Source organism: Numida meleagris, chromosome 6 (assembly GCF_002078875.1).
Source record: "Numida meleagris isolate 19003 breed g44 Domestic line chromosome 6, NumMel1.0, whole genome shotgun sequence".
NCBI lineage: Eukaryota > Metazoa > Chordata > Aves > Galliformes > Numididae > Numida > Numida meleagris.
Genome location: NC_034414.1, coordinates 5,717,450 through 5,735,633, shown reverse-complemented (window position 1 = coordinate 5,735,633; position 18,184 = coordinate 5,717,450). Strand labels below are relative to the sequence as shown.

The window sequence follows — 18,184 nt, the reverse complement described above, 5'->3', positions numbered from 1 at the left end:
GAAGGATTTGCAATCTTATTATCATAAATCATACAATATGACGTTAATGAATTATTCTATGTATCCAGTAAAATGTAAATTTGGTTTTACCGCAAGCTGCCTTTCTCAGTGTCTTTTGCCTCTGTAGGAAGTGCAGGCAGGCTGTATTTCTGCTCTGCCCTTTGTTTAGCTCTTCTTCCACGAAGAGTTCTCTGGAATTCTCTGCGCATAGCACTGCACAGATGGCAGGCTCAGGGGGTTGGTCTTGAGGCAAAAGTGTTTCTGCACTTTAAACAATAGAAAGTGAAAATTTGTTTTTGTGATACCTTTGAGGATTTTGCTTTCAAAATTAATGTATCTATATATTTCAGTGTAATAGATTTTAAAATTTCCGAGTGCAGTTGGAAAAGAACTACTTGAACTAACTTGTCAAAGAAATTCGGGTAACAAGATGGAATAAAAGGGAAACAAAAGTTCTTAATGCTGACCTGCCCTTATGCAAATAAACTTAAAAGAAGTTTGGGAAGATCTGTGTTGAAAGATTTTCGGCAACTTGTTAGCCTATCATTAGTAAAATCATCAGAAATCATAATCACAGAGAAAAATGCAGTTTTTCCCTCAAGTTTGGCTGTTTCCTCTAGTCAGTACCTGGTGGTGAAAACACTGGGTTTTGCACAGCTATTAATGGATCTGTCTGTGCAGCTAGCTATGGTTTATGATGGCTAAATTCTTTTTAGCTACCCAAGCATGCCAGCTTCACCTGCATCCCTTCAGGTACTGCTGCTGCATTTGTAGTGGGCATTTGGGGTAGTTTTCAGTTGAGGTGGAGGCTGTCTGTACGGAAGTCAGTGAAAGAATGGTCAGCATTGTGTATAGATTTGGTGTCTGGGTTTAGTCAAGATGTGGGACCAGAAAACAAAGATAGGATTGGTACCTTGTTCCAAAGGGCTCACGTTGTGATTTCTTCCACTCCAGTGTGGAGGCAGGACAGTTTAGGCAACTGACTCTAATCTGCCCTTCTGATAAGCAACTGCCAGTGACAGCGACTCATTCTCCATTACATTTTGAAGGGGAGGGCTGTTTTGTTTTTTCCATAAACCCAACTGTGTTAATGTTGAACGCAAGTTGAAAAGGAATTCAGGAAAGGTTTGTACTTGACCAGCTGCGAGCCTTTCTGCAAACCCTGCAGTCATCAGTGAGTGTCCAGTGGAACAATTTCTGCCATAGGTACAACTTGTAACTGGTTCTCATGTAAAGTGTGGGGAGAATGGGAGGATGAGGAACAGATCCATTTCGTGTTTCCCTGTGAATGTTTTTCATAAAGCTAACATGTGGAAGCCCAGGGAAGAAGTGATAGCGCTTTCTTAGTTCTGGCATCATAACTTGTAACTAGGGGAGGAACGATCCAGATGGAGTACCTAAGTTTGTTAATGCAGGTTTGTTTTCCTCATACCCTTAACGGTTGCTGGACAGGTGAATCTTCCCATCTGTTCAGGAGGCGCTTACTTTATGGAAGAGGGCATTTTCAACGCAGGTATCTGCACTTTATGTTCATAAATTACACTGGATTATTCACTCGGCAGTTCTGTTCTTGCTGAGGGAGGAAGAGCGATAGGTATCCACGCTGAGGTGCTGGTCAAACCCAATCCCTATTTCAGCGAAGCACAGCGCCGCACGCTTTGAATTCAAACACCGAATTCTTCAAAGCAAATAGCAGCAGCGGTCGTAGCGAGACCTCGCTCTTTGTTTTGTTGCTCCCTCTTTGAGGAGAATTAATCTGCGTTGGGTGCTGAGAACAAATTGCGGAAGCTCCGAGGAAAGGCCTTGGCTGGGGTCCCACACGGCCAGCAGCGCTGCCTGGGCTGTCCGGCTGGCGGAGAAAGGCAGGCACACTTTGAGAGAGCGGACCAGAAATGGTCATGAGCTCTGTTGTTTGTAGTAGGCTACTAATTGCTTCTTCTAATGAGAAATCTCTGAGTGATGCTTGAATGTGCTGACTCAGAAATGTTTAAGGTCAAAGAATCGTTTGTTTTTATTACAGTGAACTGCTTGGCTTTCCTTGACTGACTTGCCTCTTGTTTTGGGGAGTGATAGTGAATAGATGTTGTCATGCTTGCAAGCTTGTAACAGCAAAGTAAATACAAAGTATGAGATGTGTGAGGTATCAGGGAATTGGGCAGTTCTTAGCTCAGCTTTGTCCTGTGCTGGTGTTTGTCAATCAATAGTTGGGTCCTATAAGTTAGCCAGTTACTGGAGATGTCAGATGAATGGCAATGTAACACGCTGCAGCTGTTCTTCTCAGCACGAAGGAGAGTCCTTATGCTCACCTGTGATCCTGCCAGTAGGGAATTTTCATGCTTAGAAGCACTATAGTACTTGATTGCCACGCTTCCTGGTAAAATCAGATCCTGCATCCACCCACGTTTCGTCGGTGAGTACACTTCTCAGGATGGCTTCTGTGCATCGATAGGGGAATGGAGAACTGTTTACGTGCTGTATAAAGTAGCTACACAGAGCAAATACTGCCTTGCAAAAGGGCCCAATAGATATCTGTAGATTTGAAAAGAAACCAAACCAAATAGTCAAACCAAACACAAAAATACAACCCCAACAAAACCCACCAAACCCCACTGAAATAAACAGCAGCAAACAAAACTTCAAAACTGTTCCAAACTACAGTGAAAAAGAAAAATAAGAAATCCCATTAAAGTTGAATAAGCTGTTCTGAAAAGAAGAAATTCTGTAGACTAGAAATGCAGTAGAGCTGTGCCAAAGCAATGTCTTGTGGGAAAATATATTTTTGCTGGACTGTACTAAGTGTGAGGATGTACCAAAAAACTGGCTCTGATGGACTCAGTGATGGGCTGCAAAGAGATGGAACTATTCCCATGGATTGAACTGCTTGGCATAAAATTATCATGTGCTTAAATTAAAATTTAAGTAAATTAGGAGCATCTCTGCTTTGGGCCCTGTATGGCACATGATGCTTCCTTCGTATGTTACAGGTTAGAGTTTATCCACAGAATAATAACGGGAAAAATGGTGCTATTGACATGAGAAGAAGAGTTAGATTCCTTTTTTGAGTAAGCTCTGAAACAGTTAAAAAGTTAGGAAAGTGTAATTTCTCATTTCATTGCCCTTTTTTGAGATTTGGTGTGGAGCATGTGAGGCTAGCAGTTTTCCTGGGTCCCTTTGAGATGTTGTGCTTCATGCTGGTGTTTATACATGTCATCGAGTGTATTTACTGCAGTAGACACTTAAGAATGCATAACGTATTTTTATGTTTGGAAGAATCAGTATTTTTACAAGCAGAAGAAATGTGGTATGAACTAAAGAAGTGAACAACTAATTTAATCAGCACGGTATTCAAACCTGACTCCAGTTATTTAGGAGCGTCTTTGCGGGTTTATTCATTTTATTATAGAATTTAAGTAACGAGGGTTAGAAATTATTCAATCACAGTAAAACTCAGAAATGGTCCTAAAATTGTTTTGAAGGGCTCATTTTTGTATTTGTTTTTTTTATTTCCTGCTTTTAAAAGTCTAATACGTGCCAAGGTTTATAATTTAGATTGAGTATCTCATTTTATTATTTGAATTTCTTTTAATGCCATTTACTTTAGCTTTAATTTCTTTAGTACCATATGTTCTTGTGCTGCAGCTCCTATTTACAGATTGAAAAAGTGAGGGGTAAGTCATCAGATTAAAGCAGCTTGTATGTCATAAACCACCAATATGCTAAGCCTTTGTGTCACTTAAACAAAAGTAGTACCTAATAATGTCACTTAATACAGCTAGGGTCTGTAAATAAGGAACCGCCTTTTGCGAGTTGTGGTGATAAAAAGCTGAGATACAAATCCATATCTCAGCAACACTCTGCTAGCAATCAATCTCAGCACAGCACTAATGCTGTGAGACTGGCTGATGTGGGGGAAGCATGTTTACCTTGCGCTAAAATGAGGTTCATTGCGGAGATGGCATCTCCTCATCCTGTGGTTAACTCCAGAGCTAACATCATTCTGAAGATAATGCATCTTACTGTGTTTGCAGATCAGAGAAGTGGTCTTACGCAGTGCTATTAGCTCATAAACGGTCCTTGTCAAACGCTGTAAGGATGCTGTGTGGGTACTGAGAACAGCGTCCTGTTAACGTATGGCACAGTACACTAATCGCTACACTGTACTACAGAATTTGGCTGTGCAACTTAAGGCACTGCAGAGTGGATTGATACTTCAGAGTGCTCAATACCATTATGCAGTCTCTTTAAAATATTCTGCTTTCTTCTTGTCCCTCCTCTTCTTCGTTTTAGTGTTCTAGGGACTGTAAGTGATGCTAGATCCAGCAGCCATTATGCTATCTGTCTGGTGGGAAAGTAGAACTGATTTTGCATATTTGCCTTATTTGTGGCTTCGTTGAGTTTGCAGATCCCTCTATATCCCAGTATGAAGTGTTCATGACTAGAGCTATCTTGAATCTTCTGAGTAGCTGTTTTAATCAGAATACTGACTTGCCAAAATGAAAATCCTCAGAGAAAAGAAAGAATACTATCAATCCTTTTGATGATATTTCCAGGCTTTCTTCTGCTCAAGCGGATCGGTCTATTTACCCCTGCAGTTTTGTTTTTGATACCTGGAGAACAGCCGAGAGGCCCTTCTGATCTGACACAGCAGTGTAGCTCAGGCAGGGGCCGGCAGCAAGAGGCTCAGCTTCAGTGCCACTCCTGAGCGAGTCCCCACCGAGGAACCTGACGTCTCAAACGTCTCTTTCTTCCCCACAGCCCGAGCCAAGACAGCTGCCCCACATCAGCTGCTCAGGATGCAGGCGGCTACAGCAGGGCAAGAGTTTTGCCCAAGCCCTGACACAGCCCAGTTCTTCTCTTCAGCCAGTCCCTTCCTCAGGGAAAACCAGAATAAAATCTCCTGTTTGATTTGAGGCCAAGTTGTTTCAGGATCACCAATTTCTGAATTTGCAGCACGGTATGCTGTTCCTCTGTGGAATACAGTCGTTGCTGTACTGGTTACTTCGTTTTGGACCCACAAGATTTTCTGATTGCATTATACCTCTCATCTAAATCCAGTAATAACTTCTAGGAAGCTGTGCAGGACGATGAGAGCAGCTAATCGAGGGCTCACTGAAGATTTGGAGCACAGGCTTTAATCTGCCTGTATCATATTTGTGTCTGAGCTGAGGCTTTTCTGACCCCCTCTGCATGATCTCTATCATTTAGGGCCTCAGGTGGACTGGCAGAAATTTGGATCATGCCTCATGGAGCAGGGAGAAGATGATTGTAAGATCCCTTAGCCCTGCTTAGAGCATTTGTAGGTCTTTGTTGCTACCAGGCTTCAGGCTTCTTAACTAGATCACTGTGTGACAGGGAAGCATTTACCGAAAGCACGCCAGAGATGGCAATGTGGTTTGTGATGCAACCAGCAGTTCTAGTTGGTGTTTGAAGCAGTAGTTTTTTTGTTCTTGAACCTATACTTTACAGTAACTGATTCCCAGAGAAGGAAAGAATCGCATCCTTCTTAATGGTTGTTGGTGAGAAAAGTCTGTGCAGAAGTAAGAAAGTTATCTTAGCCGTATTTGTAATCATTAGTTTTTTTCCAAGATATTGACCTTCCGTCAATCAAGAAAGGTAATCTTAGTCTGGACTGATGAATCCTCGAAATAGGTTTTCTGGCTGATTTGGATTAGCATGTTTAACAGGAAAACCTGCATCTGAATATGAAATGAGAATATGTCTGAGGTAAAGCAAACAGTACATGCAAGTGTTTGAATTATTATTTACCCCAATCAAAATATTTGCCAGAGCCAAAAAGTGAAACATATTTTGTCTTCATTTAGCTGGCACAGGTATTTCTGATCTGAAAGTGTTAAGACCTTTCCCATGAAGTGCATAGCACAGTGTTCAAAAGTTCCAAAATAAGAAAACCCAGGAGTAACAGTAGCTACCTGTGTATCATGTGAGATTTAGAAAGAGCAACAATGGAAACAAAAAACCAAACATATTCAATGACCAATGCTTTGCCCTATAACTGTAACAACTTCACAGAATTGTTTATTGAAGAACGCTGGGTATCTGCAGGATAGAGAAAAATGTTTTTGAATTCATATCTGATTTAAGTTAGCATACCTTGGCTTCTTTATATAAATTTTCCCTGTAGTGTATGTTAACACTGCCACCACTGAAGGTGATGTGATTTTAATCTACTTCAAAACCTAAAGGTAGACGAGTCTTCATATCATACCTCTTTAAAATTTTTATATTAAACCCAACAATTTTTAATGTATTTCATCACACCGAATTTAATTTCTGTAGAAAACCATGTTAGTGTTTCATTGTCATGTGGACGAGGTCATAATGAATTCTTTTTAATATACATATTTAAACAACCTGAGCACAGCACGTCTTACACGTGAGCAGCTTGCACCACTCAGGAAGTAAAAGGAAATCTCTGAAGGCGAATTCATTGTTACATTCTTTTAAGAAGTGTTAAATTGTGAGTCATTCACCTTTGTAGTTGTGCTTGGATGTTGATTTAAGATTTCCTACGCTTTCAGGCATCTACTGAAGTTGCTGCCATTTCACAGCTTTGGCCAGCATGAGAAAGGGAAAAAAGAAATGTAGAAGCTTACGCTGAGTTTGAAAATACCGTGCTAATTAATATCATTGGCTTTTATATACATGGTGACCGAATCGTCAAGTCCATTTTTGATAAGCGTAAAGAAATGGTGCATTTGGATCATTAAAAGTAGGATCTGTTAAGCATTATTCACTCTTAGCTATGTATTAATAAATAAAGGATTAAGGAATAGGTATGTGAGACTCTAAGTATTGAGTGAGAAAACTCAACTCTTGCATTTCTGCGCTGTATCTTTTATCCCAAATAGATGCAATTTACTTAAATAAGGCAATTTAATCAGCATTTAGTAAATTTGTCACTTGATATTGTAGATTCTTTCATCATATTTCACTTTAATCAAGAAAGGTAACACCTGTGGTTTATTCACAAAAGCTTCTTTTGTTAAACGAACACCCGCAGGCCATGAAGCAATTACATTTGTTGCTTGTACCAAAGTAGGAAGCACTTAAATAGACCTTAGTAGGGATAGATGAGAACTTACAGACTTTATTCTTTTGTCCAGCACTGAGATTAGTTCTTATCATAGCTCAAGAGGGAAGCCTCTGAACTGAAAAGGTGGGAATAATTTAGTTCTTCTGAGGTTTAAAACTTTGATATTGCTGGAGGTGATGTGAATACCTGTGACCTTATGAGAGTTCAAGCTTCATCTGCTCCCAGCTGATTGTACATACTGACGTTCTTTGATACGCACAGACTGCTCAGAATGCCAAAATGAGAGACTGTGAGAGATTGGTGTTTATAATTCTTCACTTCTTCATTACAGACCCGCTTATCCATCTTTAGTACCCCCAAAATACTCCCTCAAGACCCCCAAGACGAAATAAAGAAACCCACAAGAGCTGTAATTTCATTTAGATCGTGGGTTTTTGTTTGTTTGTTTCGAGGCAGATGATTTCATGATTTCACCTCTGCCGATCTTATTTGCAGTATATTGCTTTTCTGGTGTGGCAATAAACAGCGCAGCCATTTCATCCCGCGGTTCTGAAGTGAGGGAGGTTACTGTCTATCGGAGCTGAAACACTGTAAGCTGCCAATAAAAGCCCAGCTCTTCAGGATGATTATTTTGCTCTTCTGGTCTGTCTGCTCCTGTAGTAGAGCCCTCAGCCCTGGGAGGGAGAAGGGGAAGAGGCATGTGTCTAATCAGTGTCCGTATTCTCATGCATATAAGCTGCACCTCAGATAACCGGTTCTCCCTTAGAGCTGTTGTTCCTTGAAAATAAATCCTCAGATAATCTCCGCAAAACCAGAGGCACTGGGGTTAGCGAGGCAAAGACAGGCTGCGGGAGATCAGGGGGAGTGTGGTTTGGGATGGACCCGTGCTGCTGTGGGATTGCTGCTTTGTCATGCAGGCCACCAGCCGGCTCTGTGACAATGCAGTTGTCAGGCTTGTGGGACCTGGGCTTCTTAGAGCTGGCCTACGCGTAATGTCTAAAATACTGTCCGGCTAAACGGAATGTTTTTGGCATTCTTGGCAGTGTTTTGTCTGAAAGCATTATTGTATCCACGGCGTTGTGCTGTGCAGTAACGGTAACTGATTTGCACTTAGAGTCCATCACCTGGAGACATCAAAATGCAGCAACGCTGGGAATTGTCACGTGAGTGGCTTCCCCATTGTCAAAAAAAAAAGGCAGCAGCAGCCCACTGGTGTACAAAACCAAAAATACAAGTGTTCCAGCCAATTATTTTTTTTGTTGGTTACAAGTGTATCTTCTTTCCAGCCATTGTGTTTGCACAGCACTGAGGCATTTCATGCTTGGGTCCTGATTCTGCAAAGGCTGATACTCAGAATTCACTTCATTCAATATGAACAGTCCCACTGAAGTCAGCCATGTGTCTCGAAATAGCTGGGTGCCTAAACTCCTGAAGGATTCTGGCTTTATCCTTTATTTATTTATTTTTTTAAATTCATGATTATGGCCTGTCACCAGCGTTTGGTTTAACATTTTCAAGTCATCTGTATGATTTTTACCACTTGCCTTAATTCCAGGTTGTAGTGAAGTGCCTAGGTGATGGACAGGCATCGCAGAAAGGAATTATACTGTATTATCTATAGATTAATCATACATTGTGCCACTACAAATTTAGAGGCATACGGTCCTGTCGTATGTTCAGTGGGAAACTACAAAAACTGCCAGAAAAGGTGAAATTCAGGATTTAGGTGCGTACTTCATTGCAAACATTCTATCTGAAATGCAAACCATGAATGTGTTGTTTAGATAATTAATTCTTAGTAATTGTTAGTCATATTAGAAGCAGTAAGTGATATATCAAAGGTGGTGAAAGTTGTTGTGTTTTTATATATATTTTTTAATCTTTTTGCCCTTTGGGTGCACGGAAGGTGGGAAGGTCTAGAAGCGTTTAGGTGTACCTGCATTATGAATGAGCCCTCATTTCACATATGAACAGATGTATTTCACGACGTGCCTATTGAATCAGGAAAACAAGAAAATGTGGGAGCCCGTTCAGTAGAACAGTAGCATGCTGCAAGAAGCGATGTCCTCTAGTTCAGTTTAGGGTTGTGCTAAGTATTCCTTGACAATTCAGCAATGAAAGTACTTTTTAAAATTGAAGATACATTTTAAATTTTATGCCCCTCTCTGACGTTGTGGTTCAGTCTCACTGCTTTTTAGTTGGATCGTATTGTGTATTTTTTAAAAAGATCTCTCTGTTTACAAATTTTTTGATTAAGGTGAATCTGTTTCCAGGGTCAAGGCTGGCTTGGTAGCAGCATGGTTTCTGTGTACTGGTACGTTTTCTCAGAAGGGCAATTAATGGTAGACCTAATGGTGGTTTTCTGATGGAGCCTTTGTAATTTCTGTTAGCTCTGACATGAGGAAGATGGAACTGCAGACAACATGCAGGCGCCATGTGGGTCGCAGGTTTTAACTAATCATGACTGTTAGTGAAGCTTCATTTGCAACTACTGCAAAAAAAGAGAGTTCTAGCTGCACTCAGCTGAGAAGTACCAAATTATTTTGGACCTACTTACCTGACTTATGAGGAAGATGGGAGGAGAACCAAGTGCCTGCCTCAGTGTCCGAGGGAAGCCATCCACCAGTCTGCAGCTTGGCATATAGTAGTGGCAAACTGACCTTTCTGTCCTGCAATTTGATAAGCCTACCACGTAACACCGGTGGCAGGCAAGCTAAATATGGAGTGAGTAAAGAACCCAATAAAACTAAAAGGAGATCAGATCAGTTTAAAATAAACAAAAGGAGAAGGCAGTCCTTTACACAGGGGACTGTGGAAGTGAGACAGCAGCAGCAGGTTTCAAAAAGGCTTAGGTGCTCCTGGTCAACGGCTCCACATTCAGATTCTGAAGCGAGTAGGCAGGGATTTACCCTCTGACACACCTAATGCACCCAGCCTGGATACTAGAGCAATAGAGAGGAATGGCTGGGAGGAGATGGACAGGCTCACGTATGCTCCCCCTGACTAGTGTCTTTTTATGCCGCTGTTGGAGACAAACCAAACTACTGGTTCTCAATCCTATGGTAAACATTAGCCACAGCTCAACAAAGAGATCGCTGCGTAGGTTGCCACCCTCAGCCCCTAGGAAGGCAGGAACATGGCTAAGCAAAGAGCCAAACAAGGCTTGTTTAAATATAAGATTGCCAGTGTTACCTGGCCAGATACCCATAAGTACCACTGACTGCACTTCATCTGTGTTTTCCTCAAATGCTTATCTAGGGGACTTGGTTTTAGCCTTACTGGTTTACATCCAGGCTTTACTAGAGTGGTATTGCAGTCTTTTCAGTCTGTTATCCTAGAATTCTGTATATGTAGATGACTGCATTTATGAGTCTGTGGGTCTTGTATCTAAAATATTCATGTTTATACTGCCCAGACAGTTTTGCTTGAAATCTGTGATTTTTTAAAAATTTTGTTTCTCTGTATTTTGCTCTGAATTCTGGGCTTAGTAACACTTCACGTACATATTTGGTTTGGGAAAAATGTATGTTACCCTTAAAGTCCATGTCAAATAGTATCTAGATTGGGAATATGTTGCTACTTTTAATTTTTCAGGCTGTTGTAGCATTTTAGAAAGATTAGAAAAAAAAGTACTAAATATTTTATTTGGTAACTTGTAAGAGGTTATCTATATCTAAAGTGCTTTCTACAGAAGTCAAAATAGGGTCATATATTCCAAGCAGAAATCTTAATTTAAGACAAATAATAGTGACTTCTTCACTTAAGAAAGCTCTGTCCTCTTATCTAGCTAATAGCTGTGTTGCTATTTCTCATTTTGTCATCGAGTCAGTCACTGAACACCGTTCCTCTGTGGTACGTAATATAGTTAAGGCATAATATATATAGGCAATGAAAGGTCTTTGTCATATAGTATAAGGTCACCATCATTAATTTTCAAATTATAAAAAGGGATTTGCTGTTTTGTGATCATCATTATTGCAATATAATGTGTTGTGGATTCTGCCTGCACATAGAATGAACTGTGATCTTAATTAGAACTTTGACAAGCCTACTCCGATAAAATGATGAGATTATTCGTAATTGATGTCACAATCAATTACCAGTTAGTTCATCATGAATCTACTAACAGGTCTAGCCTTGGTGCTGGCCCCAGGATGTTGATGAGTGTGTGGCTGCCCTGTTCATGCTGTTACTGCGACAGGAGGGCAGATTTTCAGTCAACATCCTAATGACCTCTTTTGAAGTCTATTAAATTAATGACCCTGTCACATTGGTCTAACCTCTTACATCTTCATTTAGGATTTTTTGTTGCAAACCATTGTTTTTTGAGCACATGATAGAACAGATACTTTAGAGCGCTCCCTCTCATCCCTCCAAATCTGGCACTGTGTCTTATTAGATAAAATAAAAATTAGTTCATCACGCAGTCATGAAATATAGAAAGCAGAAATTAGGCAATATAAGGCAAACAAAACTTAGTACCTTTCTATTCTGTTTTCTCTCTACCTTTCAATTCAATCCTGCTTAATCATAGGTGCCTAAAGGACACGTTTGGTTAGAAGGTGATAATCTGAGGAATTCCACAGATTCCAGGTGCTATGGACCTGTTCCTTACGGACTGATAAGAGGACGCATTTGTTTTAAGGTATTTTTAGTATCTAAAATATTTGCATTAATGTATTTGTAATGCATGTATGTTAGGCATTAAAATGTGCCGCCTTAACTGTCTGGCCAAAGCAAATGTAAGGAGAGCCCAAACACTGGGCACTTGCAGTAAGAGGATAACGTAACAATCTTTTGAGGTTTGGCAGAATTCTTGAGCAAGGATTTGTTTTTGAGAATCGTTCTTTGAGCAGTCGCTGCCTTTGAAAACTGACTGAATTATTTTGCCAGCAAAACCAAACTGTATACAAACATACACACGCTGCTGCATGAAAAGTATCCTCTATCCTTAATGTGATTTTTGCTGTTGCAAAATAGTGGAGAAGGGCAGCTTCCTACTTCTGTGTTGCTGTAACTTGAGAAATGTATTTCCATAATGGAAAAACCAAAGATGGAGGTTCTAGGACCTGCATACATAATTCAGACTTATGGACCGGCCTTGCTAAATCAGTGAAAAACCTTTAACAGTGAAATCGCATCTGTGCGACTGCAATTATCCTCCACTTCTTCATTAAAAAAACAAAAACCAAAAAACTTTGTTCTGTATTGTATAAACCTACACGGTTCCATCTTCTTCTGTTTCAGCAATTCTAAAGCCTTATTTCACACTAAGCTACTTTTTCATATTGTCTGCATTATTAATTTGCTCATTTAGCAAAAAGAAGAAACTAAGTTTCCTCACCATAAAAATTTTAATCCAAGAAGTGAGGGAGAGTGTATTATATAGTACTATACTATGTAGACCTATGCACTGCCTTTTCAAAAGCTAGATTTCAAATGGTATCATTCAGAACAATTAAGAATAGTTTTCAAAACCATTCTGCATCTATTGCAAAACAGCCACAAATGTATAATTTGAGCTGTATTACATGCGTGAGGAATCTACAAAACTTTGTTAAATTGGAAAGGTCTATTTACAGTTTTTCTGAACACAGCTTAGGACCTTTCAAAAAACAAACAAAAAAAATGCAAACCAGTCTGGCAGCTCCTGACCACGGTCTCTAACTGCTTAGTAAACGCTCACGACCGCCGCTAGGTTTTGCCTGAGCTGTATTCTTGATAGATAACATTCGCTTTGAGCTCTTCCCTAGCGTTCACTGAGGGTTCCCTCTTCCTCCTCTGTGCTGTTTGCCTTGTCACGTAGGGCCACTTTCATGAGTAAAGTTTTATATTGGATTATTAACTTTTAGAAACCAGATGATGCTAATATGCTGACCGACCTTTTAATGGGAATCTGGTATTCATCATGCAACAAATAAATAATCTCCAGCTGACGTGCTAGCATAGAAAAAGTGGTGTTCACTACTTTAAGGAGACTGTTAGTAAATAGTGACTCTATTAGTAACCTTTCTATGTGGACGGCCATAATTTTTCACATTATCTCTCCACAGCAATAGATTTGTGTTAGCTTGTATCCCACCAAGCAAGATGTCTGAGAGACTTTAAATGAGGTGACAAGACTGAATTCTAAGTTGGGGAAGCAGTCAATACCCTTGTGAAATGAATGGAACTTACACCACAGATGTTACATGCTGAAGAAGTACTTTAGAACTCCAGAATATTGTCTGTTTAAAAAGAGTGTGCAATCAGTTGATACTTGATTAAAATAATCATTTCTTTTTAAACATTTTTATAACAGTTATTTTGTGGTGTGAATAGGCTAGTGATTATTAACATTTTAATGAGATTTAAGCAAAAATGAGTTTATTCTTCAGAAGTCTGTTTATAGTTGTAGTTGTTTATGGTGTTTCACATCAGACTACAGTGATCTAGCTATTGTATGTTGTCACTGATTGCTACAGTGAAAGGCCCCAGAACACAGCTATTGCACATGGTTGTAGCTAATTAGCAGCCCACTGGCCAAGAAAACCTTCTTTTAATGTAGTCTGCTAAACATTTGGCATCTCTGGCATCATGAAAAATCTCTTACTGTCTTGAGAAAGGCAGCTTAATTTGCTTTATCTTACAGTGGACTTTGGAGAAGCAGATGCAATGGTGCCTTTGAATCCTAAGTTACATTTTTAGTCATTTTTAGATGCAAAGAACTACTAACAAGAATGTTGCCGATCTAATGTGGAAGTAAGGGATTTCAACAGAAGAAAGCAACCTTATGCCAGCTTTATTTAAGTAATCTATTCTTGGTGAAATATAGATAAGTTACAGAAAGAATTAACGTTTATCTGTGAAGTTTAGACCTAAGGTTCTCAGTGTTGCTGCACCAGGTTTTAACTCAGAGGGAAGAAACGATAGTTGAATACATTTGTCCCATTTCCTTCTTGCCAGCATATCAGCTGCTGTTCAGATAGTTAATACCCTCATTGCATCAAAAGGCCACTGAAATGATGAGTAGCTGCAGATTCAGTAAAACCCCACTGAGGGGAGGACTCCCTTCTTTGACAGAACTCGTGCTTCGTCCTATCCTACACGGGATAGTCTCTGCATTCCCTGGACATACGCTTCACGTCAGAGCTAGACTTGCCGAGTATCTTCAAAAGAGCTAGTTATCCCCATTTATGCCCCATCCATCAGATCAGATTTATGTTGGCCAAACCAAAGAGGGCAAAAGGAAATAGCCACTAATTGGACTAGCCAGTTTGAACCAACAAGTCAGAGTCAACTTCTGTTGGGAATTATTACACGCAGTGGCATGTCTTTGTTTTACACGGAACACTTGTTCCATCTTCTTTCCAACTGGAAGTTTTGTTTCTCAGATTCTCCCCAGTGTGCAAACTAGATAAACCATTATTTTCTTTCTAAATCTACCACTAAGATTACTGTGATGAATTTGAAACTATACAGTCAAATAATATTTAAAACACTTCTGAAAGTGTTCTTCTGAAACTGTCACTGAAAGCAAGTAAAGTTGCAGAATGTGTGATTTAAGTTGCCTGAAATTGTTTGTACTGTAGCAAATGGCTTCCCTCCTCTGGGCCTTTACTCAGATGGGCTTACATCTGTAATATGGAATATTCCTGCCTCCTTTTACTCCTGTCTGCTTTGAAGCCAAACAAGGACATGACAGCCAGCCTGTAGCCAGCATAGGTCTTTCTGCAAAACCTTGAATTCTGTAGCTTTACTTCTAGCCAAAGCCACCGATAGCCTTCTGTTATTGTTTCATAACACTCTATATTTCTGTGGAACTTAAATCAGCTCACGGGTTAATATGCATGTAGAGACATTTATTTCTGACTATTAGCAGACGTTCCTCATGCTCTTCCTCAGCTGCATGTGCTAGAAAAAGACATGTATGCTCAACGATACTTGATCAACAGAGCTTTGAGCCTTTTTCAGATCCAGAGAACATGATGTCCTGGGAATAACTCACTCATCCTTGTATCTTCTCAAGGGCTTAGGTACAATCTAATTGATTTGTTGCAACTTACTACAGTGCTAGAAGGGGCCTGAGGGATGCAAGTCCATGCAAGCTTCCAGTAGTGCACTGTCCCAGTCTAGTATTAAGTCGATGCTGTTTCTTCCCTCTCAGTCTCTCATTCCTACGTGCCTTTGCCTCTTCCGTAATTGCAGTAGTAATATTGAGGACAAGTCACAGAGACTGAAATACTGAACCTCAGCACTCTGCTTCCCCTTGCAAGCAGAAAAAAATGACTTTTCTACTTCACGCAGAAAGCAGCAAGGCTCCTTCTGTGCTGTGGATATTCCATAAATTCAATTGAAGAGGAATTTGCTCTTCCTAGAAGGCGACTGCATACCTTCCTTAAGATCAAATTCTAAGGAAAGATGAGCAAGATAGACATCATACTAACAGATGTTTGGGGAACAAGATAGCACATCATCTTTCCATGTTTAGGTCGCTTCATTTGAGCAGAGGCTGTGAGATTTTTATAGGATTAGAGTCACAGGAGGACATTGGTTCTTCAACATCACCTCTTTGCTTTCTCCCTGCTGATCCCCTGGTGCCGTCTTTGAAAGAACATGCATTGAAAAGAGAGGCAGTCAGAGGAGATGCTGTAAAAGAATGTTCTTGATTTCACATTACCTGTTTTGCATCCAAGACCAGCCAGCCTACACATACTTTGTGATGATTCAGAAGCAAGTGCTCGTGGGAGCATTCAGTAGTTTAAACACCTATACAGTTAACTTCTGGAGAAAGTTCCTCCTTGTGAGCATCACTCTGACACTTGCGCTTGTATACGATCCTGATTTGTGCTCTTTCCATTGTCGCCTTCTCAAAGGGGCCCCCTGGTTAAGAGCACTTCCTGATAGCAGGCACTCCACCCCTTCATACCTTTTTGCATGGTATAAGCTTACCTGTAAGCCCATGGAATTCTTTTTTCAAGCTTCAGTCTAAGTACTTCAGATGCTCATCTTAAAAATACAAATGTGTACCTCAGAAATGATTTCACTGGGAGGAAACGCTCACGGTATTTTCTTCTCTAGATGCATCAAATATATATACTGTGTCTTTTAACTTAAGAGGCTTACAAGCTAGAAAACATTGAATTTAGAAGACATTTTCTAGGAATGTATTTATTTCCAGCGCTGAAAAAAAAGAGTGCTTTTGGGCTCTCCGTAGGAAAAGTATGCTGAGAATTAATTAATGTTGTCTCCAGCCACTACAGAATTAGGAGTTCTCCTGGCATACAGTATATATTTCTCACACAGGTGAGAAGTTTCAATGCTTGTGTTACAATAAAATATGATTCAGTTTATGAAAACTTACAACAAGAACAAATGAAAATAGTGAACTTGGAGTTGTGATAAAAATCTCATTATTTTACAGATATGGCCTCTGAATGACTTTGGATTTCTACGCGCAAGCCCCAATGGCCATAGATTTCTTGATGATTGACAGAATCAAATGACTATTGCCAGCGTGTGTAATATTTTCTACTGAAATCAATGGAATTATTTTTCTTTAAAATAAACACAAGTGTTACTTGACAAGGATGTCCCTTCTTTCTGTGATTATATCTAACTTTAAATGGGAATGATACACTGCTGTCATCATCAACAATGATATGCCTCTTATTTTGTTTCCTCTGGCTATTCACGGTAAGTGCTTGGATTTATTCAAAAAGTTTTGAATTTTACTAGAAGACAGAGTTAACACTGACTGTTAATAAGCAACGAAGAAGGCAGTGCACTATTACATTGTCACACAGCTAGAGCTACGCAGAGGCTACACCTATATTAGCAAGTAATGTGGCATGCTAGGATTTAAACAGAAGAGCTTGAGGCTCAGATATCCATTTACTCATATGTGTTTTGTAGGGTTTTCCTCAAAATAGCTCCAATTTGACCCAAGAGACTGTATGCCCAGTAGGGGTCATATAAGGAATGAAGCCTGCATTTGTTCAGATAATGGATGGAGTCAGTTGAGCAGTGTACTCCTGGTTCTGATGAAGCTGAACAGTTAATGTAAATGCAGTGTTGGTGAATGAGCACTGTACCTGCTACTTTGTACCAGGACAACTAGCCAGCAAGATCTGCAAGTCTCTGCCACCTCTTTCTAAGGGTCAAGTCCTTTTTCAGAATTTATTGGAGACTAATTTAGCATCGAAATAGAAAATATTCCCGTTTGCCATTAACAGGCCTGGATTCTTGATTATCTTCAAAACGTTCTCACATTTATGCCTCCTGATTACATTTTGTCATCTGAGCCTTCAAAAGGATTTAACTTACTTAAGAGGTAAGGCCCAAGCTGCAGTTGATAAGAGACGGAGACTGAAAGAAGCTACTCTGTTTGCTGGGAAAGAAAGGTTATTTAGATCCTGAGATACAGTCCAGGTGTACAGAACTTAGCGTTGTGTTCTGGAAGTTTTTTATAAATTGCTCTTGAGTTGAAGAGTTAAAAAAACAAGTACCATGTTTTCAGAGGTATGTTAGTAAATGGGCACGTTTCCTCTCCTAAGACTGACTGAACTTGGAGCATCCTCCTGTTGTCCCATTTGTCCAATGAGCTGCTGTCCTTTGCATCGGATGTTTTGAAAGTTTGTAACTCAATGTGTCTGTCCAGAGCAATCACTGAAGGATCTCAATAACAAGTGAACATGTGTCACAACAGACCAAAGATACATCTTTGGTTTCACTCTTGGAGACAGCATAACTCCCACCACATCTGCATGAAAGAGTGTAACATTGTTCATCTGCCAAAAAAAGAAAAGAAAAGAAACCTTAAGAGCTCAAGATGAATCGGGAATTTATTTTGGATTCTTACTTTACAAAGCTGCTCTTGAAAAGAAAACATGACTTGTGCGTGACCTGACACTGCTGGACTGAACGTCAATACCTATGCTATATTCTTGTTGCTCTGTGAGAGACACCTCATGCAAAACAGCCAGAGTCAGTGTAGTCTCTTTGAAAGAACAAATAAGAAGAAGGTGCTTATTGTTGAAACAGAGATACGTTAGAAGGACTGCATCACTGAATACTTCCGCATGAGAACCTGATTCTGACAAAGTACCAAAATCTTTAGACTGCAATTAAGAACAAGCTAAGGAGTGTTAG

General features: G+C 39.9%; 2 protein-coding genes across 5 annotated transcripts in view; one reads left to right on the top strand and one right to left on the bottom strand.

Moving 5' to 3' along the window:
- IMMP1L (inner mitochondrial membrane peptidase subunit 1) overlaps positions 1-16,618 on the top strand; it is a 29,483-nt gene extending 12,865 nt beyond the window's left edge. For all 3 annotated transcript variants that reach the window (XM_021402968.1, XM_021402970.1, XM_021402969.1), the window contains 2 exons: positions 11,589-11,699; positions 16,458-16,618. In XM_021402968.1, the coding sequence (XP_021258643.1) occupies positions 11,589-11,699; positions 16,458-16,526 (180 nt within the window). In that variant the 3' untranslated portion in view covers positions 16,527-16,618. The remainder of the gene's footprint in view (positions 1-11,588; positions 11,700-16,457) is intronic.
- Positions 6,935-18,184, bottom strand: part of DNAJC24 (DnaJ heat shock protein family (Hsp40) member C24) — a 44,865-nt gene continuing 33,615 nt past the window's right edge. For both annotated transcript variants that reach the window (XM_021402971.1, XM_021402972.1), the window contains exon 5: positions 6,935-17,823. In XM_021402971.1, coding sequence (XP_021258646.1) covers positions 17,699-17,823 — 125 coding nt within the window. In that variant the 3' untranslated portion in view covers positions 6,935-17,698. The remainder of the gene's footprint in view (positions 17,824-18,184) is intronic.